General features: G+C 45.8%; 1 protein-coding gene across 9 annotated transcripts in view; it reads left to right on the top strand.

Moving 5' to 3' along the window:
- Positions 1–26,984, top strand: part of TULP4 (TUB like protein 4) — a 230,326-nt gene that overhangs the window by 185,334 nt on the left and 18,008 nt on the right. For all 9 annotated transcript variants that reach the window (XM_027602020.2, XM_027602019.2, XM_027602012.2 and 6 more), the window contains 5 exons: positions 6,904–7,084; positions 9,543–9,677; positions 15,953–16,119; positions 23,488–23,712; positions 24,677–24,911. In XM_027602020.2, coding sequence (XP_027457821.1) covers positions 6,904–7,084; positions 9,543–9,677; positions 15,953–16,119; positions 23,488–23,712; positions 24,677–24,911 — 943 coding nt within the window. The remainder of the gene's footprint in view (positions 1–6,903; positions 7,085–9,542; positions 9,678–15,952; positions 16,120–23,487; positions 23,713–24,676; positions 24,912–26,984) is intronic.

Here is a 26,984-nt window from a genome sequence, read left to right as displayed (position 1 = left end):
AAGCTCGAGGCTGCCGAAAGAATCTACTCTTTGTTCCAGGCAGCACCTGATAGTAGTGCCCCTGTAACCCGTCTCTGTGGGTGTGTAGGACCCTAACTTCAGCAAGCAGCAGTTAGCAAGCCCAGATGGCCCAATCACAGGGACAAACCCCGCCTTCCATTTTTTATATTTCTACTTCTGACTCTGCTCAACAGCACCCCCTGCCGGCCCCCATTCTTCCTTTAAAATGCCCAGGCACCTCCGTACAGATGGAAGTTGAGTTCAGTTCACGCTGGACTCTCTTCCTTAAGGCTGTAGTTTCTACTGGTTAAAGTCTGTTCTTACCTCCTTAGTTTCTGCTTTTGTTTATCTTTGACACCAGTCACAGGTGCTGATAGGTCGGCTCCCATCACTGTGTACTCTGTGTACAAAAGCTACTGGTGAGCCAGAGACTTTTACTCTCCTCAGAGTCATTTCGGAAGTCATTTCATCTTAGCCCTTTTGTTGAAGAAGTTTATTAGTAGCCACAGGAAGAAATTACTGTTTTCAAATACTGAGAAATATATTTAGATATATTTTTAAAACTTGGAGCATTTTAAAACAGGAAAGGATCTGAGAGCCCATTTAATAAAATTTTTTAGCTGACAGAGGAGACCAGCACTCAGGGAGGTAAATGATGAATTCAAAGTTACATAAGTAGGTAGGAATTAAAATAGAACCAGATACCTGGCCAGCTGACTTCCAGTACCGAGTCCTTTGCAAACGAAAAGTTGTTTCCCCCAACAGAATCAGACTGTCTAACCCATCAGGCTAAGCAGATTCCAGTGTCACTTAGCATCTCCTTCCCAAATTAAAGGTACTTATTTACCCCCAAGGACCATGTGTGGTGAGTGCCTGTGCTGGGCTTTTTCACCCTACTCCAAAGATCTGTTACAGAGCTGTATTCCTAGAACCTTTTTCTCTACCTCATTCAGTGCATACTTAAATATATATATTTTTATATATATTTTAAGATTTCTATTTACTTGAGAGAGAGCACAAGTGGGACAAGGGGCGGAGAGAGAAACAGGCTCTCTGCTGAGCAGGGAGCCCAATGTGGGGCTCAGCCCCGGGACTCTGGGATCATGACCCAAGCCAAAGCCAGACACCTAACCGACAGAGCCACCCAGGCGCCCCTTAAATATATATTTTAATAGTATATTCACGTGGTTTAAAATTGTAAGTGTTCGGGCGCCTGGGTGGCTCAGTCGTTAAGCGGCTGCCTTCGGCTCAGGTCATGATCCCAGGGTCCTGGGATCGAGTCCCGCATCGGGCTCCCTGCTCCGCAGGAAACCTGCTTCTCCCTCTCCCACTCCCCCTGCTTGTGTTCCTGCTCTCGCTATCTCTCTCTCTGTCAAATAAATAAAATCTTTAAAAAAAAAATAAATAAATAAAATTGTAAATGTTCGAAAGGGTATATGATGAAAATCCCCTTTCCTCCACTATCCCCAGGCCACCCAGTTCTGTTCCCCAGAGGTAATGGCATCTCCAGTTACTATGTATTCTTCTAGAGATATCCTAGTTAAATATGTGTTTTAATTAGTCTTAGACTATTCCCCTCCACCCCCAGAAACCATGTGTGGGCATCTTAGATGGGTGAATAAACTTAAAAATGGAGTCTGAAAGATATGGGGAAGAATGTTCTAGCAGCAGCAGTTGTTTAACATTAAAATTGATGCCTGAGGCAGAGAGAGTATTTCCTTCCCTGAAACTCTTTAAACAGGATAGTATGTCATCTTTATGAGGTAGTTTATAAGTGGTTATTCTGCAGTGAAGCAATGAAATAACCAAAATTACATGTTTAGCCCAAAGATACAAATTTTTTATCGTATTTTTGGTGAGATTTCTTTCCCATATTTATCAGAATAAGTCCTAAAATGTCTGTTTTAGAAATGGTGTTGGGGTGCCTGGGTGGCTCAGTCAGTTAAGCATCCAACTCTTGATTTCGGCTCAGGTTGTGGTATCAGGGTTGTGAGATCAAGCCCAGCATCCGGCTCTGTGCTGGGCGTGGACCCTGCTTGCCCCTCCCTCCCCCAACTCTCTCCCTTTTCCCGCGTTAAAAAAAAAAGAAAAAAATGATTGTTAGAGTCAACTGTGAAATTACATTTCATCCTTTTTATTTAAACCAGGAAATATTCTATTAATGAGGAATTCTGTCATTTACAACAGTCTGATTTCAGTGACTCTATTTCTTTAGTTTCAAAATACTCAAATCTGGCCTTGAAGCATTTGAAAGCTAGTGCTCTGAAACTCCAACAGGGAGGTCTTTCAAAAATAAAGTTTTACTTCAGTAGCATCTCTGAACAGAAGATTCCTTCTAAAGGGCAAAGGGATATCATGGTTTGTCCCTTCATTCCTCTCTCCACCGTGGCACATTTACACATTTGCCACCAGTGGGGCTGAGATTGCTAGTAGGAGCGTGTTATCCGCTCCCCTAGCTTATTCACAAAAGCAAAATACATGGACAAAAAGGTCAATTCCTTCTGGAACTAGTTCCAATGGCTGCTAGTTAAATTCTGCAAAAGAGGTGAACATTTATAGAAGCATGTATTTTTATAGTTGAAATTTCCTAATGTGGTCTTTATTCGAAAATGTAGATGAATACAGGTCTCCAAAAATAAAAGTACTGATGAGATATTATCACCGGTTCCAAACGTAAATCTTCTGAATGATTTTACATCTTCTTCTTACCACCTTTGGCTCATGGTTTGGTTGATTTTAAATTACTGGTAATAATTGTGTTATATTTTTAAGTAATTGCATCTAAAAATAGTTTAGAATGGAGTACACTGATATTAAACACTGCCTGCAATGAAGGACAGCCATTGAATGGGTATGGCCTGAGGGCCAGCAGGTTTCGACCAGCCTGTTTGGTTCTCGGTGTAGACATGACAAGGGAGTATTGTCCCGGCCCCTACATGAAGCCTGCAATCCAACAGAGAAAACAGCAGGAAAAATATGAGACAGAAATTTACTTTGTCCATTATTGAAAGTAGTTTGGAGGCCAGTTTTATGGGAGGATTTGAGCATTGGTTTATAATTTAAAAAAGAAAGAAGTTTTTGCTTCATTTGTAGGAAGACTTTGGGCAAAGGCCAAAGCTTTGGGCACAAATACGTTTACTAATAGTCCCTGAGGATCTGCCTGTGACAGGCAGCATGTGAGAACTTGGGATGCAGACCTGCCCTCAAGAAGCTCACAGTTTAATGGGAAAGTCAGGTGTGCAAAAACAGAGCAAAGTTGAGAGTACTGAGGGGTCATGGCTAAAGTGAGATTAATTCCGTGTGGTGGGTCCCCAAAGCTTTCACATGTGATGTCTGAGCCCCTGTTCTATACCAGACACTGTACTGGACATTGGAGATAAAACACAAGTCACAGTCTTTGCTTTGTTGTAAGAGGACCTGGCTGTGTGTGTGTGTGTAGATTGGGGAAAGGATGAAGTCATGTATTTCATCTGGGACATGTTGGTTCTGAAGGGCCTTTGGCACATTCAGGGGTAGGTGGCAGGTAGGAAATATCAGATGTGGGAGTCTGGAGCATAGGGAAGAGGCCTGAGCAGGGACTGAGCCCTGAATAGGGCCTTTGAGGCCATGCACACAACTGTAATCTCCTAGAGAGGGAAGACAGCCTAGGGCCAAGCTGGGAAGGAGCCAGCACCAGCTTATCTAGAGCTCCAGCATGAGGGAGTCGAAGCAGAGACTGATGTATGTGCCTATTTGTGTATTCATGATTATTAGACTTTTCTGCCTTGTTCTCTTAAAGTCCTTTGCTCATATAAGCTTTGTCTCATTGGGAGTGATTAGGCATGAAAAGAACTTGAAGAGATTTTTTAAAATCTGATTTCGTGTTGTATCGGTGTTCTTCAGTTATCTGTGACGTACCTGTCCCCAAACAGAGTCACTTCTTCCATCATTGCTTGACAACTAGACTGTTAGTGCTGCTTTTCCCCTTCTCTCTGATCTTAATAATGCATTATCTTTCCAGGAGAGCAGTAGTTGGGAGTGATTCATGGTGGAGAATTTGGGGGCTGGCTTTAGTGTAATGTTGAACACCGACGCCTCACTAAATCACCCATCCTTTATCCAGAAATTCAATGTCTGTTCTATTGTCTGCTATCTGTTTTTCTCTAAAATGGACAAATGTGAGCATTACTCAAAAGATTCTTCCATGCAGAGGCATTTCCTCCCTCCCTTCACGAATACTTACTGCCATGTGTCATCTACTATGACAGGCCCTGGGGAGACAGTAGTGAGCAGAGCACACATAGGCCATGTCCTGAAAAGCTCTTGGCCTAGCACAGTGGTCCGGCAGAAATCATACAGTGGCACAGTGAGGGATGAGAACAGTGGTGATCGCACCAGTGGAAGACGGTAGGGTAATGTGACCCTGTAACGGGGGCTTGGCAACTTGTTTGCGATTGATACAGATTATTAATTGTGAGTACTTGTGAAGAGTAACTCTTGGCCGTGGCCTGCTAATGAGCTGTCTCTGTTACAGCAGTCATAAATGATAAAATAACCCCCCCACCCAGCACCAAGGTACATGGCCTCTCTTCAGAACAGACTGGAGCAATGAAGGAGAATGTGGAAAGGGAGACAAAAACAGTCTGCTTCTTGGGGACATCACCTGTGACATTGGCCTTACAGTGAGGCTCCCACATGTCTTTTTCTTTTGAAATATATAAATTAGGGGCGCCGCAGGGGCCTCAGTCGTTGAAGCGTCTGTCTTTGGCTCAGGTCATGATCTCAGGGTCCTGGGATCGAGTCCCGAGTCAGGCCTCCTGCTCAGCGGGGAGTCTACTTCTCCCTGCCCCCACCCCTTTCTCAAATAAATAGATAAAATCTTTTAAAAAAAGAAATACGTAAGTTGTACATTTCAGTTAAAATTAATGAGAACTCCTGTTCCATCTTTATCACCACTGAAAACTGCCTGGCAAGCTCCTTGTCCAGGGCTTCAGCAGGCCTGACCCCCCCAACTCCGGTGCCTCCTTGTCCAGGGCTTCAGCAGGCCTGACTCCCCAACTTCGGTGCCTCCTTGTCCAGGGCTTCAGCAGGCCTGACCCCCCCAACTCCGGTGCCCCCATCTCTCTGTGTCTGTGCCTCATAAGGTCTTTGCAGACATGCCTGCCGGTAGGTACTTACTTTCTCCATCGGCAGCCAAAGATTCAGCATCTTCTAAAAGATTTCATTGTGTTCCTCGTAGTTTGTGTGTTTCTTCTTTAAGCTGAATGCAGTAATAGATTCCTCACTGCCCCTGGAGAAAACCAATTTAGCCTTTTGTTTGTTTGTTTGTTTTCAGTCATTAAAATGTAGACATGTTTAAAGGAATATTTGATGGACAGTCAATTTATTCTAAAACAGCTCTGTAAATTCTGTGAGCTTTTTACTACTTAAATGAAATATATCTTCCCTTGCAGTTGATCTATCTTAATCATCAGGATTCATGTCCTAAAAATGCCTTTCGATGGTCACTGACTTTACTTCATTTAACAATAAATACTACTAAGTGCCCTCTGTACCCAAAGCTGTTAGTTACCAGGGGGACAGCTGTGGACAGTCTTTGCCCCCAAAGAACTTAATGTCAAAATCTTAACAGCAAAAAGAGGCAAGGACCTAACAAGCCCTAAATAACTTTCCCATTGTGTAAATCCTAGTCTTTGCAGTAAGATAGCCTGGTGGCCTGACTACTTAATGGCCTTGTCAGCTGCCCTAACTTTTCAAGTTGTTTCTGCATCTGTAGAATGGAATTTGCATGCTTCTCAGTCATTGCTGATGGATGCACAGATCTCAGTAAACACAAAAGATAAAAAGTTTTAAATGCCAACAGATGCAGAAACTACAGAGCCCACCACACAAAGCAGAAGAGAACATGGTATATTCCCCCACAGAGGTCCCACTTTCCATTGGCCCCGAGGTTCCCCTTGGTGTCATCCATGGATGAGCCAGCTAGAAGACACAGCTCCTGTCGGGGGGCTTCTAGCAGCCATGAGATGCTCCTCTGCTGCCCTGACTGGGGGGCGGGGTTTGACCCTTCCTCTGCCCTGCCTGTGCTTTAACTCTGACCATGTATTTACCTGCACCCCCAGCACGTTCCTGAGTGTGTGCTCCAGGGCCAGGTGAAGTGAGGGGAATTCTGGAGCGGACAGCCCTCCACACACCCAGGTGTCAGCCCATCTGAGCTTTGTATCTACAGTGCTGGTACCTAACTCCCAGGATTATTTTGACAATACATGAGGTAAAGCTCTTAGTACAGTGCTTAGCATGAAGTAAGCACTCAGTGAATGTGGTAATACTGTTAGTACATTATAACATTAATTATTAATTAATACATTAATACCAATATTATTCTTAAATAGAACATTAGACAAACTATTTCAGGAGCATCTTCTTTCCAAGTGTGGTTAGATAACCTGCTTATATAACCAAGTATATTTTCTCTTTTGTCAAACATACAGCTGAAGTTTTCCTTCTAAATTTGAGAAATTCTTACTGAACCTTTGCTGCTGCTTTTTTTTTCCCCAAGAAAAAGAAATGTCATCTTCTTAACCCTCGTTCCCCTACCAAAAAACCCAAACATGCAAACAAAAACAACCCACAAAAAGTGAGGCAGTGATTTTGCTGGTATTATTTGTAAATATCCATACAGCATAGCAAATGTGTTTATTTTGCCATTAGTCACGTTTCAGTATTAGAGGACTAAAATTCTTGCAATAATAGCCAGCTAAGTTTCTGGTATGTAATGCTTTGTGTATCCGCTCAGCTACTTAACTGCTCTGTTTTTTTAGTCCTAAATACACTTGGCCTTCTAAACAAATTGAGGTGATGAGGTTTGCCAGAAACCTCAGCCCCTTCTCCTCATCCGTCAAGCGTCCTGGTCCTTGCTTGCAGGTGCTGTTTGGCACAGCTGACGGGCAGGTGATTGTCATGGACTGCCACGGCAGGATGCTCGCCCACGTCCTCCTACACGAGTCTGATGGCATCCTCAGCATGTCCTGGAACTATCCTGCCTTCCTGGTGGAGGACAGCAGTGAGAGCGACACCGACTCGGACGACTACTCTCCGCCCCAAGGTAGCCAGCAGGAGGGAGGGGTGACGGTGTGCCATACACACGGCATGCTGACTTCCTGGGGAGGGCTCTGGAGACGCGCAAGGCGGGATGGCAGAGCATCTGGGGCTCAGCTCGCCTGTCTTCCCTCTGCCTTCCCTTTTCTCAGGATCACTGCTCAGGTTGATGAAGCTCCGTTGGCTTAGGTTTCACTAGACATGAAATGACCCTTTCCATGTCCCTAGGGTGTTGTGGGGCTTAGATGCTTAGCAAGAATAAAGAGAGCTGGAGATGAGGAATACTGTGCTATTACTATAACTTAATCTGTGGTGTTCCAAGTCCCTAATGTCATTAAAGCCCGTAGCTTTAGTTGTGTGAGGAAAGGATTAGTTCTGCCAGTAATGCGGGCCAGTACGCTGGGCTGCCACCCGTGCCCTGTCTTTATTTGGGGTGAAAACTTCCTTTTCTCAGCTCAGAAGAACCGGTCTTCCCCACCCATAAGCCTCACAGTGGTGTTAGATTAGATCCATTGGCATCCAGTTTTTTAACATTTGAAAAGGCAGGGAAAGGTTTCGGGCTCTTGGTGTAATTTCAGACTCCAGCCTCCTTTGCCTTTGCATGTCTTTTATCCCTCAAATGTGTAAGAGGACACCCCCACCCCCACCACCACCACAGACACACACATCCACACAGAAGCAGAAGAAGCCTTTAACGGCCCCGCTGGCCATCACCGACAGTAGCATTCAGCACTGGCCTGCTTGGGGCTTTGGCTCTTCCCCAGTACTCCATCCCTCTTTTTGTTAAAGGAAAATATATTATGAAATTGTGGCAGATTAGACGTGGCCAGACTGCTACAGGACATCCACTCTCAGCCTGGACAGCTGCGTCCACGCTGTTCACCAAGCGCCCTTAATGGGCTGGACGGTTTCTCCCCTTTCCTGTGACTATGGGCATGTTCATCCTGTGAAGGGCTGGTCTGGAGAATATTCTTTAATTTTGTCCCCCAACAGCATCCGCCTCCATTGGTGCTTGGAGTGCTCTCATTTTGTCTTCTCCTGTCCCAGACGTGATATAATACAGAGACAGACACATACTCATTCAGTCATTTGTTTAAGGAGAAGATGATGTTTGCACAGGGAAGAAACTTGAGGTGGGCAGTGGTGTTTCAGGATGGGTGGGGCTTGGCGAGGTGGCGGAGAAAGTACTTCCATTTGAGACCCTTTCCTAGTAGGACCCTAGCCCTGAGTGACATATTGATCATTTCTCCAGCCTCATAGGAATAAAGTCAGTGTCTCACAACATTGGATACTTTTCAGCATACTTTTAAAATAGAACTTGACTAGATTGAATGCAGGTTTATTCAGCCCCATATATTATGGGAAGAAACAAGATCCAGAGACGAGGTTTATAAAGCAGGTTCAGAGTAAGTCCAAGAATAGAATTTAGTCCCTGGCTGCTACTCTAACATGAGCCATGGGGCAGTTTGGAGGATGACTGGGATTTGCCTTTCACATAGAAAAGGGTTTTTCTTGGTGGCCCAAGGAAGTTGAGCATCTTAAAGTGAAGCAAAGGAAAGTAACATCTGAGGATCCTCCACAGGCTCACAACCCAAGTTGGGGGTGAGCGCGTGGATGTCAGGCCAGCCCAGTCTGGACGGCTGCCAGGGATGAACTCAGCATGGGTGTGAGGCCTCCAGGGTTCTTCTGAAAGGACCCTGATTTATCCTGGCCTGTGGGAGGGACCGACTTTTACTTTTGAAACAACATGTGAAAGAATCCAGAACATGACCCATCCCATCACGGCTTTTCCTTCGCATCCAAGAGTACTCCTTGAACTTATAAAGCAGAATTTTCTTTATACTGGCTGTGCACTGCAGATGTAGCAGAATTCTTTATGAGCCACATCCAGCCTTGGCCTTTCTCCAGATTTGGGGTCTGTTATGGTAAAAACTTGACAAAGAACTCAGCGTGGCAGCTGTGGCTCCTCGTTTCTTATAATGTTCAATGAAGGAGCATTAGCTTGGAAAGGCGACTTTTCTCTGTGCATTGGGCCAGGATTCAGAAATCATTTTCATCCGTCTTTCCACCATCCTTACACATTATATGACATTAAAATAATTGATGTTTATACATCATTAGAAACATGACATATTAACCCACGGGTTAATAATCTTTTCACACATATTCTCACCACTATATGACAGAGCCCAAGGGACCCCACTTGGTGCCTCCAGGGTTAGCTGTCCCCGTCTTTCTTTGATTCCAGAGTTCTCTGGTAAGCATCCCTCTGATGGCCTTGTGGAGGTTCTGAGTGGTATAGAACCCGGCCGTATTCGGTAACATCCCAGCCCAGAGTCTGATCTACAGTGTCAGGCAGTCGTCAGGCAGTTTTTCAGGCCATCTGCAAGACCACAGCCGTGTGCCCTGGATTGGGGTCCTGTGTGCATTGCCTCCTTTTCACCTCAGCACTTTTGTCCCGGCAGACGGTCCAGCAGCGTATCCCATCCCGGTGCAGAACATCAAGCCACTACTCACCGTCAGCTTCACCTCGGGGGATATCAGCTTAATGAACAACTACGATGACTTGTCTCCTACTGTCATCCGCTCAGGGCTGAAAGGTACAGAAGGCTGCACGGGACTCCAGGCCCACACATCAGCCCTGTGTGTGTTTGCCTTCCAGTGGGTGTCCTACGCCCCGTCCTTATCCGTTCCCATCCCTCGGCAGTGACCTCTTCCAGGCTTAATGGAGTTTGTTAATGAAGGCCATTTCCTTTTGCTCCTCTGCTTATCTGACAAGTCGATACCCAGGCTTATCGTGAGGAGGCATTCCTGAAGGTCTTCATCTTTCTGTTCTTTTCCTGCTATGACAAGAGTGATCTTTCTCAGGTGTGTGGTGTTTGCCTCTGGCTGACATTATGTCTGGACAGTATCGGACCTCAGCACCTGCTGTTCCTGAGGCAGCAGACCGTGCACGGCACAGCTTCACAGAGGCAGCCATTATCTTGAGGCTCATTAAGGAACTGATGGTTGCGTGGTAAAGTTACCTCAGCAGCAGACTGTGGAGGTCCCACAGTTGCCGGACTGAGGCACTGATGTAAACATCAGCCGCCAAGTACTGACACTTTCCTGACAGATGTTATGAAATCTGTTATCTCACAAGAAAATCACTGTCTGTGGGCATTTGGTGTTCCAGATTTTGCAGTTTGAGAATATTTATTCATGTTGTGACCCTGGTGAGTTCTTTGGAAAAACGGTTCTGTCTCTTCAGGATTAAATGGTGCAATGTAGAAATTTCTGGACTGCCTCTGGTCTCAAGTTAAAGGGACTTACTCTAATCTGAATGGGAGGTCAAGGGCAAATCAGAACCTGCCATTCAACTTGCTACTTTCATTCAGAACTGGCCCTCAGACCAGAGGGCCCTGTCAAGTGCTTCTTGTCGGAATTATTCAGGAATCACAGGGGTAGGGAGACTCCAGTCCGTACACTTACCTGTGGATTGCCTGGGGTGCACCCTCCCTGCCTGCACACCCCCAAGCACTTAATAAATCTATTTTAAAACTATAGAATTTTTTTTAAAGATTTTATTTATTTGAGAGAGAAAGAGAGTATGGGCAGGGGAGGGCAGAGGGAGAGGCCGACTCTCCGCCGAGCAGGGAGCCAGATGTGGGGCTCCGTCCCAGGACCCTGGGATCGTGACCTGCGCCGAAGGCAGATGCTTAACTGACTGAGCCACCCAGGCGCCCCAAAACTATAGAATATTTTTAGAAGTTCTGCTCCTTTTATGGGTGTCCCATTTTGCTATTTCAAAACTATAATTGTAAGGAATTATTTAGCCTATAAACTCCTGAGGGACATGAACTATGTAGAAATCCCTCTTTATACCACAAATGGGCTCCTTTAGAAGCTGAGTATTTTTTGTGTGTGATGATGATGAACTTAAATTCCTTGGACTTTTCTGTGTTCTTTTCTGAAAGTTCTGACCTTTGTGGAGCTAAACTGCAGGGATGGTCATCATAAATTCTCAGATATATTTAGTAATCCAAGCTCTTCTTTTCTTCTTCAGAAATTCTATTTTTAGGGGCACCTGGGTGGCTCAGTCAGTTAAGTGTCTGCCTTCGGCTCAGGTCATGATCTCGGGGTCCTGGGATCCAGCCCCACATTGGGCTCTCTGCTCAGCAGGGAGTCTGCTTTCCCCTCTCCTTCTGCCCCCCCCCCCCACTTATGCTCTCTCTCAAATAAATAAAATCATTTAAAAAAAAAAAACTATTTTTAAACTTTTAACCAAGTTGATTAATTTCATCAGAACTTGCCTCTAGTCTGGAGTTCTGAACTTTGTTCCTTACTGAGTATCTGATCAGGACTGAAAATAGCATACTTACCACTCAGTTCCACTGTATTCTTTATATAGCAAATTTTTCTAATTCTCTGCTATCTTGCTTACCTGTAGAAACTGTTTTTTTCTTTCTTGGACATACTAGTTTGTTTTCTGTCTTTCAAACTAAATTGTATTGGAGTAGTACTTCCAACACATCCCCACCAGGTGTGTGCTGGAAGATTAGGAACACATGTAAGGTGGCTTATGAAAGTAACCCAGGGTGGCCCTCCCAAATGTGCAAGTTTTTGACTTGAGTTTTATCCTAAAAATATGGTCAGATTTAGCATTCTTTTCATTGCCTGACTAGAAATCTAAATCTAATATGAAAGTGTTTTCAACCTTACACTTTCATGGGCAGACATACTTTTGCACAGAGTCTTCTCAATTGTAAGAAATTAGATGAAATTTAAGTGAGTCAATGTCATGTTAGGTGCTGGATATAGGCAGTTTCTCTCTTCTGTCTTGGTTTCAGAATATTATGAGGACTTGGTCCTACTTGTAGTATCAAGAGCAGTTTGTTTTTTTTTTTAATTCATTTGTGGGTTTTTTTGTTGTTGTTCACTACTTTATGGGGCATGTTAATAAATAGTGGGAAGAGGTAGCCAGAATGCTGCCAAGATGGCATGTGGCAACTTTCTCCATCCACGGGAATCTATCCTACTGTAGACAGGTCAGTTGCTTGTCACATAAGGTGGACTGAAAGGGTCTCATCTTTGTTACTGTTTCAAAAGAAATATCATCAGAGAACTTTTCTAGTGAATTAACATGACTCATGGTATTTTCTAATTTATCACCATCACTGTAACTTGTGTCATTGCAAAAGAACATAGAATGGCAAAGAGCTCATAGTCCCCATGACCAGCCTCTTCTCCACAACTATCAAACTGCATTTTCATTGCAGATTCATAGGGTGGTGGGTAATTTTGCTTTGCAGATGTTTGCTGAGGAAATTCTGCCTTGAGGAAAAGTCTGCAGGGTATCCCAACTTTGGGGACTTATGTTTATCACATGGTGAACCATAAATTAGTTCACCTTATTTGGGGTTTTTACCCTTTGTTGTTACGAGACTCTTCCTTGACAGTGTAGGGGAGGAAAGACTCTTCCCTCTAGAAATCTTAGGTTCTCTGACTGGGGCCCTATAAGTTAGACTGACAAAAGACAGATTGACGAGAGAAAAAATATTTAACGTGTGCATTGCATTTACCTGTGGAAGTGTTGAGATGAGTAACTCAAAGGGGTGGGTAGAACTTGGGCTTATATAGCATGTTAACAAAAGAATAATTTGTTTTTGGAGAAGTGACAAGACAAAGGGAAAGGACTTGAAGTTTCTAGTGCAGCAGATTGTGGGAAGGTAAACATATGGGCATCTAATGGAAGATAGGCCTCCTTCCTGAAGTTTGTCATGTAGAATCTCCTGGTGCCGTCTGTGGGCTGATAAGGGTCTAGAGATGTCTCCAGTGATTAACTTCTGTCCTTCCTGGTCAGAGGGTGTGGTGGGGGAGTGGGGCCTTCCCAAATTTACATCCTGCTTTTTGGCAAATAGGGAGGAGGGAGAGAGGTTTTTTGTTTTGTTTTGTTTTTTGTATCTGTTGCTTCTCAGTTGCCTTTAGCTCAAAATAGTTTTTATGCCAGTGTGGCGTATTTCAAAGTGGCATATTCTGCTACCCTTCAAGGAAACACAATTCAGTGATGAGCTCAGAAATTCTCTGACCTCGCCAGTTCCTCTCTTGTAGTAAAGCAAGCTCTCAAAGGCACTGCTCATTTCACCTCACATTTTTCTTAAAAATCAAAGAATTTAAACCCCTAGGCTTTGTTTCTTTGTTTTACAGAATTTCCTCTTTTTGTCACTTCATAGAACACACCGAGAAAGTCAAGAGGTGGTTTTGATTTTGAGGTAGAGTGGTTTTGGACAGTGGTCCTGTCTGCTCCTGTAGTTCAGGCTGGTAGAGGTTGTACCCGTCATCCTCACTGAATACATGCTGGTGTTCAGTCCTTAGTATATTCACCAGAAGCACTGTTATTAAAGAAAAAAATGTACGTGTCATTTTACCATCACACGGTTTCCTACTTTGTGCACGTACTCACTTTCTCCCTCTCAGCACACCATCCATGTACACAAATGCAAGTACACATGTATCTAATGATTAGTAAAAAGGCAAATCATCAACATGGACATCCAAGGGACAGAGGCCCCTGTGAATCTCAGACTTCTAGCCAGCAGCGTGAGTACTTGTGGTGTTTGATAAGAGCACTGTTCTTTCTTCACTAATACTTGGCTGCCTCTTTTTGACCCAGAGCTAATACCACATGAGGGGCTCTTGTTAACACAAATGCACCGAATTTTCTCATTGCTTAATACATGTAAAATTTTGATTCTCCAGGCTTTTACCAAAAAAGATCCATAAGACTGTCTGGCTAAAGTAGAATAGTGGGACTATGTTAATTTTTTCTGTGTGTATGATATTTAAGAGACCAAAAATCCACAAACACCTCAAAATCATCAAGAAAAGGGCGCCTGGCTGGCTCAGCCGGTAAAGCATGCGACTCTTAATCTTGGGGTTGTGAGTTTGAGCCCCATGTTGAGTGTAGAGATTACCTTAAAAAAAAAAAATCGCCAAGAAAATTTGGTACTTTGGGAGGATGGGCCTCTTTTGTGTCTTGGAACCCCCTACATCCCTAGAGACTGACTCTGTGCTAAGAACTTCAGGAAAAGTGAAAAAAGGATTACCAAGTAAAGCATTAGTTCGTTCTTTCTGGCTTATATTTTATTTTTAAAGATTTATTTATTTATTTGACAGAGAAAGAGAGCACAAGCGGGGGTGGGTGGCAGGCGGAGGGAGAAGCAGACTCCCCGCTGAGCAGGGAGCCCGACGCAGGGCTCGATCCCGGGATCATGACCCAAACCAAAGGCAGATGCTTTAACCGACTGAGCCACCCAGGCGCCCCATCTTTCTGGCTTATGTTTTAAAACAAATTTTTAAAGGTTTAAAAATTATAAAATTATTACTAAAAGATTGGGCAAAGGTATTGGGGATTATTTTCTAGTCTAACATAAGATGGGCTTAGCTTACAAGAACTTTCTGGGACAGGAAGGGTTCTCTGCGGACCACGTCTAGGTTTCTGTATCCTTGTTTATGTACCCCAGTGTGGAGTTTTTTCACTTTGGGGTTGTCTGTAACTGCCTTCACTCAGCCCTCTGCTCCCTCCGTCTCTGGCTCCTGTCGGTGGCTCACTTGATGCGCAAGCTCTCACTTCCCAGGTCCAGAGAGCCGTCTTGTGCCAAGGACCACTGTCGGGTCTCTTGAGGAAGTCAGGGAGCACTGGTGACCTCAGAACGCGCTGTTGGTTTTTTGTTTGTTTGTTTGTTTGTTTTTATTTTTAAGATTTTATTTATTTATTTAACAGAGAGATTCACAGCGAGAGAGGGAGCACAAGCAGGGGGAGTGGGAGAGGGAGAAGCAGGCTCCCCACCGAGCAGGGAGCCCGATGCGGGGCTCGATCGCAGGACCCTGAGATCCTGACCTGAGCCGAAGGCAGATGCTTAACGACTGAGCCACCCAGGCGCCCCGGGACACACTGTTCTTTACGTCAGAATTGGGACTGCCCATGATGAAGGTTCAGCGGCAGTGGTCGCGTGTGACCTGCTGAGGCCCAGGCACTGCTGGCTTCTAGACCTGGCTCTGACATGCGTCCTGTCATGACCGAGGACCTTCAGGCTCCAGCCAGCCTTGCTCAGAGAGGCCTCTGAGTTGTGGATTTCAGCAATCTCTGGATGAGCCAGATAGGGCTCTCGGGTCTTAGTGGGAAAGAGATATGCTGTAAATCTCACTAGTACGAGTAGCTTGTTTGACCAGCCGGAATAAGTAAATTGCTCACGCTGGGATTAGACAAACCATTTCATAGCCATTTCTTACAGGTACGGAATGGTTTGTAGGTGGGCGTCACAATTCCAGGGTGAAAATTTCTGACAACACTCCCATCCACCAGAAGTGTTTATCTTCTTTTCTAAGCCCCCACAACATCCCAGTGAGGAATAAAAGTCAAGGGCCTCATACGCAGATATGTCCTTTATCTGAACTTTATCTGCCCAATAGTGCACAGAAATCAAATGAATGTAAACCTAGACTTTGCTCTTCACCTACTTTTTGCATCTGTAAACTCCTGGAGTCGTCGCTGGGCATGGGGGCACAAGCGGTAGACGGACAGTCCTAGGTCTGATCATCTTACCCGTGCTCTCAGAGTCTTGCTGATTTCGGAATTAGATATTTAACAGGCCGGCTTCGGCATATGTGCTTTTACCTGGTAGAGCTGTGTTTCAGGGGAGCCGCACTCCCCATCCAGGTAATAGACTCCTGTTTAAATAGAGTCTGTATCGTCTTCAGAGAAATGGGTAGCTATTGTCTTTGTGAGAAAAAGGGGAAGAGCCACCTTGTATTTGCTCAGCAGCTCTGTTTTCTAAACAGTGTAAGTTCAGGGAGGATCATGTCGTCGTGCTGACCATCTTCTTTGTGATTTCAGAGGTGGTGGCCCAGTGGTGCACCCAGGGAGACCTCCTGGCTGTCGCTGGTATGGAACGGCAGACCCAGCTTGGTGACCTCCCCAACGGCCCTCTTCTGAAGAGTGCCATGGTCAAGTTCTACAATGTCCGTGGGGAGCACATCTTTACTCTGGACACGCTTGTGCAGGTAAGGATGTGTGTCAGACCTTCACTGTATTAGTATGCTCCTCCAGCTCTGTGAAATACCGAGACTTAGGTATGTTTGCTGTAATTATCTTCAACAGATTTTAATCTCTCATTGACCTTAATTAAATTATGGAGTATAAACCAGAAAAAATAAGAGAGGAATGAGTTTTTGCCTTTAACCAGAATACTTTATTACATTCCCCACTCAAAAGAGTGGACGGTGAGTAAGCAGAGTGAGCTGGTGTTTATCATCAGTCCCAAGTAGAAGTTAGAAACTTACAGAAGTGTGGGCTGAATCTTCATTTATTTGCTCTGATTTTGTTTTTTTATGCCAACAATGTACTTTTACAACTGAACTAAATTATTAAACAGTAGGTAAAAAAGCTTAAAGATCTTTAGGAAAGATGCACAGGTAGCCCTTTCCTGTTTGTTTTTATTTCCCAGAGATCTTTAGACCAGTTCACTTCTGGTCCGGATCAGCTGTCATGGAGGACGAAATTCTCAGTCGGGTGTAGTGGAGATGGGTCTGCCAGTGATTTGAGGATTGACAGGGGTGATAACACTTTAGAGACTTCCCTCCTAACCTTACTCAGCTCTAAGAGGCAGGTATACCAGATTTGGGGAAATTTTGTAATTAGGTATAAACATTCATTATTTAAATATATCTCTTTTTTATTTGTGAAAAAATACACATGACATAAAATTTACCATTTTAAATCATTTTTAACTGTACATTTCAGTAGCATGAACTATATTACATTATTGTTTAATCAATCTCCAGAATTTTTTCTTCTTACAAAACTGAAACTGCCAGTGCATTCCCCTGGAAAATAGTAGGTGCTCAGTAAATACTTGCTTGGTATGATTGATGGGTGGACAAGTTGTCAACATATGCTTTCTGTAATTCTTTCTGTTGACAGTTTGCACCGGGAGGCTCTGTGCCTTTCAGTCAGATATCACGCTTTCTGTCCCTAGCCTCACTGAAAGGCAAGTAGGAGAGGATGGGAATTTCCAGCTCTTTCTGAGTTAGTAAGGCTTTTACATTTATTAGAATATTTGTGAGTTGAAGTGCTGTAACACACTGCAGGTAAATTCAGCATTGGCCACTCATTCTGTCTGACTCAGGGCGCCCCTCCTGCTGGCATTCTGTTCCTTCTACAAGGAATGTCCTTCCCCGCCATCTCAGCATGGGGAAGTCCATCCTCCTCAATGCCAGCACAGTCACATCCTTTTGTAAATGTGCCAATGATTGCAACCCCTCTTCTCTGTGAAGCATCCCCTTGGGATGTTTGATATTTCTGATAATTATTGTACTTTTCTGTCTACTTGTCTTCTTGAAGTCAAAGACCATATTTTCTTCATTTCTCTGGCCGTCATTGTGCTTAGAATATGGTAGAGGCTCAGTGACCTCAACCATTGCAGACGTTTTCATCAACTGTAATGTGAAACTAACATAGGTCTTGAATTTTAACTGCTTGGGGCTCAGGGATAAGAAGAGAGCTTAGCTGATCTTCCTTTCGGGAAAAATATCCATCTAGTGTCTCAGCATTTTAATAAATTATTCTTTTTTTCATTTGAGGATGTTTCAGCCATGGAAAAAATTGCCTCATTAATACAAAGTTAAATAATGATGCTATTAAAAATCAAGTACAACATTAATTGTAGGTGGCACCAACCTAGCTTTTTTCTGTAATGATTCTAAAATCACATGTTATCTGTGCTATGCTATTCAAGTTGTCCAAAGGAAGGGACATTTTTATAGCAGGAAGGAAGTTAGGAAATTTATTGGGCTGTTTATAGAAAGAACTAAATGCAATTTAGTTTGGATAATTTATTTCCAAGTTAATTAGATTGTAGGTTATTGCGTACAAAGCCGTTGCTGGGCACAAACTTGCAGCAGCCTCAGCTTTAAAATTGATTCTCCTGATTTACTCATAACAGCAATGCTAATGGCTGAAGCCCTTATAAGGAAATATACTGCAATTTGTTTTCCTTTACTTTCTACCTGTTGTAATTGAAAATTCTGTAATTTACTTCATTAGCTGTTTCTGTGACCAGCTATAGGTAATTGCGTATCTGTTAATCTGACAACAGATTTTTAGAGTTAGCATGACGTGCTGAAGTTCACAGACTTAAGTAGTTTGGGTCTGGGGTTTTGGTTGGTTGGTAGGTTTTGTAGCTTTATGAATGTTTTTTGCATGAAAGTCATGTTGGAGGGGTCAACTTATGTTCAGTAAGTTTCAGTTGTTAATATAAGATACCTGGATAAAAAATTACGAGAGAAGGGAGGGGAGGAGGTGGTGTGGACACAAAAAATGAAATGAGAGGTTGCGTTTATGGTCATTGACTCTGTACTCCAGGAGTGTCCATTAGCAAAGGTATATACTGCCCCCCTTTGTTGAGGACTCACTGTACCTATTCTTAGGAAGCTGCCACAAGAGTGCTTTCTCCCCCCTTTGCCATAAATAGATGAGGTACTTCCTGAGGTGGTCTGCTTTCAGAATACAAGAACGGTATGTTCTTTTAAAACCGAGATGTGGGTGCCTGGATGCTGAGCTAGCTTTTACTACTGCACCTGAGTGGCCAAATCATTATGGCTTAACATTCAAAACTGTCCATGGCTCCAGCCAACAAGAGTTTGATGGTGACCACTCAGCCAACTTGGTCTATTTAAAAGTGAACTGTTGTAGAAGGCTTTTTCTTTGTACACACTTGTACAAACATTAGACATTCCCTTTGTACACACTTGTACAAACATTAGACATCCTCTTCAAATATTAGACATTTGAAGTGTATTTCCTCTAAGACAGAGATCATCCTACCTTCTTAGGGGAGCTGCAGAAGGGAGGGGTGGAGCTGCAGTGACTGTGGGAGGCCAGGAGGGCCCTCGGACACCCACAGGATCGGACGCGTCAGTGGTCCACATCCCTAGTCCTCAGCCCAGGGCCCTCATTGGCCAGAAACTGTGGGTTCAGACAGCCTCGTGGTGCCTCTCTTGGGACAGCTGGCTTTGACTCTTTTGTTGTCTGTTGTCTTTTATCTTGCTTGAGCAGCTTATCTTTAATATGGAAAGAACATCTTGTTTTTTATTCCTCTTAAATTTTTAGAGGACTCCATGCAACTCACTGAAGATACAAAAATAGCAACACGGTGAGGAAGCTTTCAGTGTTTTAAAATTTAAATAAACTCCCCCATCTGAGTCAGGCCTCTGCTGAAACCACCTTGTTGGAGCAGCCTTCTCTGCTCCCCTCTGTCTGAAATGACCCCCTCACTCTTTCGCAAGTCCCTTATCCCGCCCTTCTTCACTAGCTGACATGAACAGGTAGTCCTTATCGGAGGGGCTAAGATACGCATCTCTCTCCCTGTCCCACCTCAGAGTGTCAGCTCCATAAGGGCAGGGAATTTATTTTATTCAGTATCAGGCCCCAACACCTAGAACGTATCTTACCCATTGTATACAATTAACAGTTACCTGACTGACTGGATGAGCGTGTGGTATGTAGTGTATAGCAGCAGGAGGTAAGGTTGGGAGGAATGTAGCCTGTCTTCATGTGCCAGAGGGGTTGAAACCAGCCATTTATTCATACAGTCCATGTGCTGTAGCCGAGGAAGTCAGAGGAGCAGACTACCCTGCTACCCTCACGTGGCTCAGCATCAGACAGCAAGATAGGGAGATCCTTGAGAGGACAGCCTGACTGTGTGTTGGCTAACGCCACTCACCAAACATCCATACATCCATACAGGTAGCATCTCTCTCCAGCTGAGTAATACCTCTCCTTGTTCCGTCAGACTCACCAAAGCACTCGATTTCTGCCACACCGATGCTCCCTGAAATGTAGCTCATTTTCTTGTCCTTTTGCCTTGGATTTAGACATGCAAAGTATGTGAACTTCCCTACACAAATTAAGATTTGAATGTTACCAACTTCACAGTTCTAGCCATTGGTTCTAAAAATAGTCATTTTGTGTGATTTGAGAGAGAGATTAAGTCCACAGATTTACAGCTGAGTTTTTCCCTAGCAGATAGCAGCTGTTCAAACAAAAGCATTCATCTGTGGGAGTTGTGTTAGTGTGCACCCTTATCTTGTTCCAGGTTTACTGGAATTAAACATTCAATACATTTCTCTTCTGTCGCGAGTCCTGGCTGGTGGGCAGTTCTTAGGGATGACGGCACTCTGTGGGCGAGGGCTGTGGGCAGGCAGGCCGTGGGTTCGTTCTCTGCTGGCACCTCTCAGATCCTAGGGGACGGAGGGCAGAAAGCACTGATTGGCAGGCAGCTGAATTGACACACCCCACACCCCATGTCTGCGGGCATGTGCGCTTACCTCCACTTTGAATCTTGTTCTTTCCAAACAACAGGACATCTGTAAGGGAGGGCTTTGTAGGCTGAAGTACCCATAAACAGCACAGGAAATTTGGCACCAAAAGGAAATGAGACTTCAGAAAAGTAAGATGACATATAAAAATGGTATAAAAGTATTTAGAGAGGTATAAAAGGATTTCCTGTGTGGTTTCTTATTTGTTGATTTCCAGCTCTGTTGAGTTGACATGAAGGTTCTGTAAATGTCAAGTATACAAGTGTGGATCTGATACACTTATGTATTGCAGTAGAATTGCATCATAAGATTCACTAACACCTCCATCACAACACCTAATTACCATTTCTTTTTTGTGGGAAAAACATTTAAGATACAGTGTCCCTTAGCGACTTTCAAGTACATAGTAGAGTCTTTCTACGGGCTTACAGGACTTAGAGGTACCCTGCGGTCACGGCCCCACTGCCGCCCTCCCCCACTCAGTGGGAATTACAGTAATCAATTTCCTCACATCAGAGAGACCTTAAAACCTTCAGGCAAGAAGATCAGCTCTCACTATCTGTAAATTCTTTATTTTTCTCATATAGCCTTAAAATTTCGTGTAGAAAGGTACCAGTATTTATTTTGCTACTTTATCATCCTACGTGGAGTATATGCTGAAAAAATAACTTATATGAAGCATGTGTTCCCCCCTTTACTGAAACAGACAGTTGCTGATGTGGACAAGTAAGTGAATGCTCACCCCAAACGCTGTGCTATAAATCCCTGTTGATATTCTTGGTACTTCCCGGTCACCTTGCTCCGGGTAACAGTTACCCCTTTGAGATCCCGCAGGTATCACGTCCTCAGGCCGCTTACCTCCCGCCCTTTGCTCTGGGTTCCGGTTTTCACCCGTTCCGGCCCTATGAGTCCTCCTTGCGGAGAAGTCTGTCCTAGTGGATGCCATGCGCAGAACAGGAGCACGGTCCTTCCTCACCTTCCAGACAGGCTGTCTCTGGCTGTCTCGTGCACGTAACAGCACTTCTTGGCTAATTTATTCCCACTTTTGGGCCCACGTGACCTGCAGATTCTTTTCTGCCATAGCGAATCATTCTGGTCATTGTCCATTTGCTGATGACACAGCCTGTTTCTCCTTCTATTTGCCTCTTCTGCAGACATGTTGTCCAGTTTGTTTTGGAGTCAAATTGCCTTGACCGAATGGATTACGGGGACAGTTTGGGCCTCTTACTTCACGACTGACAGTTCAGTTTGTGGGGCATTTGGCATTCTTTAGGCCGTGTGTGGTGTATGGACAGGAGAGGAGGAAGCACCCGGGCAAGGAGCACAGCCATGGGGCTGAAGGAAGTGGGCGAGAACCGTGGCTCTCCTGGGTACCCGCTGTAGCTTAGCCCTCCAAGCGCCGGGTTCCTGGGCTTCTGGCGAGGTAGGTGAGAGTAGTGATCCCTCCGTGGCAGAACTGAAAGGACTAAATGGACTGCTGTATGTGCTTGTGAGGCTGTGAGAGGGAGAAGTTTCGTCCACCTTGAAAGTCTGTGTAAGTGGTTTAAGTCCCTTTGTACAAAGATATGAGATACATACTTATCATATGATAGTTTTATGTAAGATCCTCCCAAAACATGTTTTAACTGCTACTATGAAAAGCAGAAGGCAGGAGCACAGAGGGGCCAGGAGGACAAATGTATAACTGCACTTCGGGCATTGATGATAGCAAAGGAATTTTGTGTGTGTTATCTGCTTTGTCTCCAGTAGTGACTACGGCTTACTCTGTGAGGTCGGCCCCACTTGCGGGATCCTCTTGTAAGGAGGCTCATCTGGAAGTACTCTGGAGGCCCGCACACTTGAGTTCCAGGCTCCGTGGTCCTCCTCCAGGGGGTCGCGCCTGGGGGGGTCCCAACCTGCACTGCCTGGGCTCACAGAGATGGATAGAGAAGATGGAGTATCTTCAGCCTTGCATTTTGTTTTGAAGTTGAAACCAGGATTAGCTGACCCTGGAGGCTATTTTAAGCAAGTGTCTTCATCTGTTCCTTTTACCTTTATGTTTGTCACTGAAGTGCTGTGAAAATTCTGCTCCTGTCACTCCTATGACAGATCTGACACCCCCACTTCTGATCTTTCCAGCCCCTCAAGACCTCACTAAATTAGAGCCCCATCCAGCTGGACAGGAATGAACTGATTCTCCAGTAGCTTCCCCGTCACAGCCCTCTGTGTCCTCCTTTCTTGGTGTATCTTACTTAGCTGGCACCCTGGAGCCTCGGAGTTTTTTCAATACAACTAGTTTCTGACTTGCATATTTGGAGTTAGCCTACCTTTCAAAGCAGTGGTGGTGGCCCCAGCCCCCACAGGAACTGTGTGTCCTCTCCCTGGAGAGCTGTCTGTTTTCTTCTTCTGGCCCGTAGCCAAGGGGGGACCGTGATTCAGGGACTGTGGGTTATAGCCTATGATAGGTCTCGGAAGTACCTCTGGCATCTTCCCTCTCCTTTAATCCTCACAGCTCCCATTTTACTCCTGAGAACATGGGAGACATCCCGGGGTTGTAGACTAGTTCCCAGGTCACACGACATGAGACTTCAGACCAGCGTCAATTTCACTCTGAAATGCTCCTTGTCAGGACCGAAGGGAAGGGCCATCTGGTCTACCTCCTCACCACCTCCCCAAGCCACAGGAACAACCACCAGTTTCTTGGGGATCCAGATAACCAGAGTTCAGTAAGGAATGTGGGTTACTGTACTCCAGGCTACGTGCATCTTCTGGCAGAGACATCATTATACAGAGCTAAGTTAGGTTTTACAGTACCAAATCAAATGAGATAATACACATAAAAGAACTTCGCAAAACTATTCCAGTGCTTTGTGTTCTGGCCTGGGGACCTGACTATTTTCCAATGAAAATAGTGAATTTCTGTGATATAGTATTTCATTGTCTATTACACTTTCCAAAACCAATATTCTCGGAAACTATTAGGTCACTTTATTTTGCTTGACACACCCGTGCGTGACCTCCTGTGCTTTACCACGAGAACAGAACCTAAGTGTTGCCTCCCTCACTTCCTGGCAGCGCCCCATCGTCTCCATCTGCTGGGGACACCGGGACTCACGGCTTCTGATGGCTTCAGGACCGGCCCTGTACGTGGTGCGTGTGGAGCACCGTGTGTGCAGCCTGCAGCTGCTGTGCCGGCAGGCCGTCGCCAGTGCCCTGCGGGAGGACAAGGACGTCAGCAAGCTGGCCCTGCCCCCCCGCCTCTGCTCCTACCTCTCCACCGCCTTCATCCCCACCATCAAGGTAGAGCCTCTCCACCCTCCCCTGCTCTTCCTCAGCCCCTGCCGGCTCCCCACTCCCAGAGGGCTGGCCAGGAGAGGGGCTGAGTCCGAGCAGGCAGGCCAAAGTCATGTGTGCTCCTCGGCGAGAGTACCAGGTGATACTGCTTCCGAGTGCCGTCTGTCCCTGGCACCACTGTTCCGCCAGAGACTCGCCTTGTGCAAGGGCCGTAAGCTTCCTCGTGGCAAAGGCAGTCTTGGAGGTTGAGTGCCGTGCCATCCTGATGCTCGTTCGGCCTTGTTCAATCCTGACTTTCCTGGCAGATGCTTCAGAAAAGTGGGAAACCTGTTCCGAGAAGTTTGAGTAGCTTGCTCCGTTGCCAGTTATGGGAATGGTCAGGTTGACCCCTGTCCTGAGGATGGAGCCACTGTGCTGAGGAGGGGTGACCCCCACCCCGCACTCACTGTCTGTCGCTCGTCTGGTTTTTGGTGGTGTGTGGAACAGATCTGCTAGGGGCTGTTCAGGTGCGGGTTTTCCTTTAACCTCGGGGCCTCCGCACCTTAGATTCTTGCCTGTGTTCTCTGTTTTGTATTCTCTCTCTGCTTCTGAGTGTCAGATTGACTTGTTCAGGTGACTTTTTTCTTAAAACATCAGTTTTAGAATCTGTTGTGATGTTTTTTCAAGTTGCTTTACAATCTTGGTTGTGTACCAGGGATTCTCAACCCTGGCTGCACATTAGAAGCGCATGGGGAGTTTTTAGAAAATACACATGCCCATCCCCGCCTCCCAGAGATTCCAATTTCATTGTTTGAGGTGGGATCCTAGCTTTGGTATTTTTTTTAAAGGTCCCAGGAGATTCTTCTGTGCACCCACAGTTGAGAATCGCTGTCCCACATCACGTCGTTAACTCTCCCCGAGCTACCAGCCAGTGCTCTGTTGGAGTAATCAGTGACGTCCATACTCGTTTCTTTCCATGTCCTGGCCCTAGCCCCCAATTCCAGATCCCAACAACATGCGAGACTTTGTCAGCTACCCCTCAGCCGGCAACGAGCGTCTGCACTGCACCATGAAGCGCACAGAGGACGACCCGGAGGTGGGAGGTCCGTGCTACACCCTCTACCTGGAGTACCTGGGCGGGCTCGTGCCCATCCTCAAGGGGCGGCGCATCAGCAAACTGCGGCCAGAGTTCGTCATCATGGACCCTCGGACGGATAGCAAATCAGGTGGGCCTCCACGCCAGAGAGACTAAGACCTCATTCTTAGGTGTGGTTGAGGAATAGTTATTCCTGACACCATGCAAAGACAGTGCCTACTTACGAAACGTGAGCCTCTGTTTTGGCTAGCGTGGAACATCCTGGAAGCTGCCCCGTTTCCAAAATTGTATCGAAGTTAATGATTCTCTAAATGTACTTTCTGATGGGTTTTTAACAGCATTCCATAAGGCTTCGTGTGACTGGGCCATGGACAGAGGAAACATCAGCTCTCTGTCAGGGGGAATCTGGCCCAGGCTTTCTGGAAACAGTAGATTCCTCTTTTAGTTACTCATCGGGTATGATCAAGGGCCTCAGTGTACTGTTGAGACCAGCTGATAATAACAGCGCGGTACCTCTCTGCCCTCCCAGAGCGAGTGATAGAATTAAAATTCTCAGACCTTCAGCCTACTCCTCAGCCTCCTGCTAGAATCTTACTTCTGCTCCTCACTAATCCACTGTGAGCTGCTTTTTAGCTGATTACCAAGGAAAACTCCTTGCTCTTCCATGACGATTTTGGCATGATGACTCACTCTGCCCTTCTAAGAACTCTCTCCTGTACTGATGTTCGGTACTCACTTGGCGTACTCCGGGTGCTCGCTGCATGCTCGTCTCTGCCATCCTAGAGTGGGGGCCTCCAGAGGAAAGGGACTTGGCTGTTTCTCTTTGCACCAGGGATGCTTGCCCAGTGTCCTAAGCTAGTGACTGCCGAGGCCTGCGTGCCCCCCCCCCCCAGCAGTATCGGCCAGCTCCCATGTGCTACTGCCCCCCCCGCCCCCCACCCCCCGTGAAATCCTGCTGGTCACCGGCCTCCTGTGCTGCCCGCCTGTCAGTCGGGCTGCTGGAGTCCTGCGGGGCCCGTGGTGGTTGTTGGGCCTGGCTCTGTCTGAGGCCTGGACAGAGGGAACTGAGTCCTCTCTCTACCCCAGGGCCTGGCACGCACCTGACCTTGAAAGGGATTTGTTTCATGGGTGCCTACTGCTCTCCACTCCCCCGCTCCCACTGTCTCTCCCGCCCGTTAGACCGGCCTCTGCCTCTCATGTCCCTGAAGGCACGGTGACGTGCTAGTGTCACAGTGCAGTGGGCCTTTCCAACCTGGCGTGCTCGCTCACTCGGCTCACTCCGTGCAGTTGTCCCACCTCTGTCTAGTCTTCACTGTTGGTTCAGCATCCGTGGCTGCATTCTCCTGTCAGTGTCACTATGTAAAATTGAAAGCAGTAAAACTGTACTTTAACACATTGGATATTAGTCTATTTGTTTGTCTTTTGAGTCATGCAATGAACTAGTACCAAAAGCAGGGAAAGTGAGAACTGGAGGCTGGTAGGGAGGTGGGTAGAGCGGAGGGAGAGAGAAGATTGAGAAGGAAGGCAGGCAAAGTGAGGAGAACAGGAGGGCAGTGGGCGCTGACCTCGAAGGGGAGGGGAGCAGAGCTGGTGGCGATCAGTACTACCCGAGGGGGCGTGGGGCACAGCAGTCTTCTCACGGACAGAGGTCGTTGTGTCTGAGGTTCCCCACCATGTGTACAAGTTCGTAAGACCTCTCAGATTGCATGTTGAAGGGAACGGACGTGAAGAGCTTGCTTCTGTCCCAAGTGCGTAAATTCTACACTAAAAACAGGACAGAAGACACAGGCGGGGCTGCCGCGGGGCCCTGAGGCCGTGACCTCGCAAACCCCCTGCTGGCTGGGGGTTCCTGCTCCTGCTTTCTGTTGGCGTCCAGCTCCCAGCAAACGCGGGCGGACTCGACTACTGGCAGTCCTCTGGGGAGTAAGATGTCTTTTTTTTTGTAATTAAAAGAATCGGAATGTTATAGGGGCACCTGGGTGGCTCAGTTGGTTAAGCGACTGCCTTCGGCTCAGGTCATGATCCTGGAGTCCCGGGATCGAGTCCCGTATCGGACTCCCTGCTCAGTAGGGAGTCTGCTTCTCCCTCTGACCCTACCCCCTCTCATGCACTCTCTCTCTCAAATAAATAAATAAAATCTTTAAAATAAATAAATAAAAGAATCAGAATGTTATAAAGCAAAGCAGATGACAGTCACAGTATG

The sequence above is a fragment of the Zalophus californianus genome, chromosome 7 (assembly GCF_009762305.2).
Source record: "Zalophus californianus isolate mZalCal1 chromosome 7, mZalCal1.pri.v2, whole genome shotgun sequence".
In the NCBI taxonomy this organism is placed as follows: domain Eukaryota; kingdom Metazoa; phylum Chordata; class Mammalia; order Carnivora; family Otariidae; genus Zalophus; species Zalophus californianus.
Note: the sequence above shows the minus strand (reverse complement) of the source record. Positions and strands in the feature narration are given on the sequence as shown.